At 52.4% G+C, this 2,101-nt stretch overlaps 2 protein-coding genes across 2 annotated transcripts in view; one reads left to right on the top strand and one right to left on the bottom strand.

Annotated features, from left to right (window-relative positions):
* MORN5 (MORN repeat containing 5) overlaps positions 1-862 on the bottom strand; it is a 15,939-nt gene extending 15,077 nt beyond the window's left edge. The window contains exon 1 of the mRNA XM_018576979.1: positions 810-862. Coding sequence (XP_018432481.1) covers positions 810-856 — 47 coding nt within the window. The 5' untranslated portion in view covers positions 857-862. The remainder of the gene's footprint in view (positions 1-809) is intronic.
* A 275-nt stretch (positions 863-1,137) lies between these two features.
* Positions 1,138-2,101, top strand: part of NDUFA8 (NADH:ubiquinone oxidoreductase subunit A8) — a 6,402-nt gene continuing 5,438 nt past the window's right edge. The window contains exon 1 of the mRNA XM_018576978.1: positions 1,138-1,249. Within this exon, the coding sequence (XP_018432480.1) occupies positions 1,199-1,249 (51 nt within the window). The 5' untranslated portion in view covers positions 1,138-1,198. The remainder of the gene's footprint in view (positions 1,250-2,101) is intronic.

The following is a 2,101-nucleotide window of genomic DNA, read 5'->3' as shown; positions in this document are numbered from 1 at the left end:
ACCGGTCAAATGCTTGCTCCCCTCCCATGGCATGTAATGGTTTCCCCTGCCGCCTCATGTGTCACTACAGGTGGGAGCAAGCTTTGCATGTGGGTGGGCAGCTATTACACCCATGTGATCAGTCAAATGCCTGCTCCCCTCCCATGCAACGTAATGGTTTCTCCTGCTGCCTCATGTGTCACTACAGGTGGGAGGAAGCATTGCATGTGGAGGGGAGGAGCAGCTATTACACTTATCTGACCAGTTAAATGTATGCTCCCCTGCCATGGCACATAAAGGTTTCTCCTGCTGTGTCATGTGTCTCTACAGGTGGGAGGAACCATTTCATCTGGAGGGGAGGAGCAGGTATTACACTCATCTGACCGGTCAAATGCCTGCTCCCCTGCAATGGGACGTAATGGTTTGCCCTGCTGCCTCATGCCTCACTATGTGACCCCCACAACCTTTGCATGTGGGGGGGGGGGCAGCTATTACACTTATCTGACTAGTCAAATGCCTGCTCCCCTGCCATGGCACGTAATGGTTTGCCCTGCTGCCTCATGTGTCACTAAAGGTGGGGGGGAAACCACTACGTGCAGGTATTTGAGCAGTCAAATACCTGCTGCCCCCATTACACGCAATAGTTTCTCCTGCCGACTCATGTGCCACTACAGGTGGAAGGAACCATTGCATGCAGAAAGGGGGGGATACTGCTATTCTACCAATCCGACTGGTTAAATACCAGAAAGGGGAGCAGTATTGCTGTGACATTTAAAGCCACATGCCATCGAAAAGGTAAGTAACAGATTGCCCAACAATGCTGCCAGTACCTCTCCTCCCGCCGCTCCCCTTGGTACTGGCTGCCCGTGTACTCCATCTTTAGACCTCGGTGGACCACGGCGTCACCATGGCAACCCAAACCGAGACGCTTCGCCAGGGTAACCAGGGTCACGTGACATCCATGGCCGCTCAGGCGGTAGGAGAAAATCCCCGACAATACAAACTAAGATAACGCAGACACCAAACGTATCAGAGGCCAACGACGAATAAAACTGTTCGGCTCCGTTCTTAATTCTAGTTACGAAGTTACTTCTTGGGGTGAGAAGGGGGGAAAAGAAAAGGGATAAGACGTGATGACGTCAGCGCGTAGCTGCGTGCCCCAGAGGAGAGACGTATGGCGCATGCGCGGTGAGCTGACCTTCCCGGGACAGAAGCTGCCATGCCCGGGACCGTGGATTTACCCACGACGGAAGAGCTGTCAGTGCGGGAGGTGAGTGTAGTTCTAGTGTTGGTGGCGGGGGTGTGAGTGCTATAAGGTGTACGTATGGTATGGACACGAACAGCCTAGGACTCAGGTGTCTGCAGGTGTGAGGGGGCTGTGCAGAGAATTCCTTGTTCAGACAAAACGTATACGTCATAATGAAACTCATTTAAAGAGGACCTGTCACCTTGCCCCCTGGGGTTGAGGAGCAAGTGACAGGTTCTCATTAAAATGACCTTTGCTCAGGAAACACAAGCTCCGCCTTCTTTGGGAGCCATTTGTGAACCTGGCGTATCAAGAGACAGCTGTTACTTCTGCCCTTTCATGTAGCCCCTCCCCTCTTGATCTACTAGATTCTGCAAATGGATTGATCTGGTTGGCCGTCAGTTACTTGTTGCCATGGTGTTGTCACTGTGACACTTTGGCATCAAGTGCACAAGCGAGAGCGGGCGAATCTTGGTCTGAACCTGTGCTCCTCTGATCAAGGCGCTTCCACCAATTCAGCTGCGGGCCGGGGCATCCCCCACCCTGCAACTGCATGCAAAGGGGCGGGATGGTTGTGCTGATGTCATTTACCTTATATAGCCATATACTAAATATAGGCATGTAGCCTTATAAGGTCAATGACATCACGCAATCTTACCCCTTTGCTTATGTGGGGGGGGGGGGTTTCCCCACCAGCAGCTGATTGGGTGGCATAGAGGAGCTCAAGTTGGGACCGTGTTCATTCTGAAGCGGAGCTCATCCCTAATTATAACTGATTGGGATGGTAGTAGAAGGCCTTCAGCATTACAGAGCAAATGTGGATGACTGACGGCTAAGTATAGGGTGGGGGGCGGAAGGAAGGGGATCTCCCCTTTC

This window comes from Nanorana parkeri, unplaced genomic scaffold (assembly GCF_000935625.1).
Source record: "Nanorana parkeri isolate BGI_ZX_2015 unplaced genomic scaffold, ASM93562v1 scaffold81, whole genome shotgun sequence".
In the NCBI taxonomy this organism is placed as follows: Eukaryota; Metazoa; Chordata; class Amphibia; order Anura; family Dicroglossidae; genus Nanorana; species Nanorana parkeri.
Note: the sequence above shows the minus strand (reverse complement) of the source record. Positions and strands in the feature narration are given on the sequence as shown.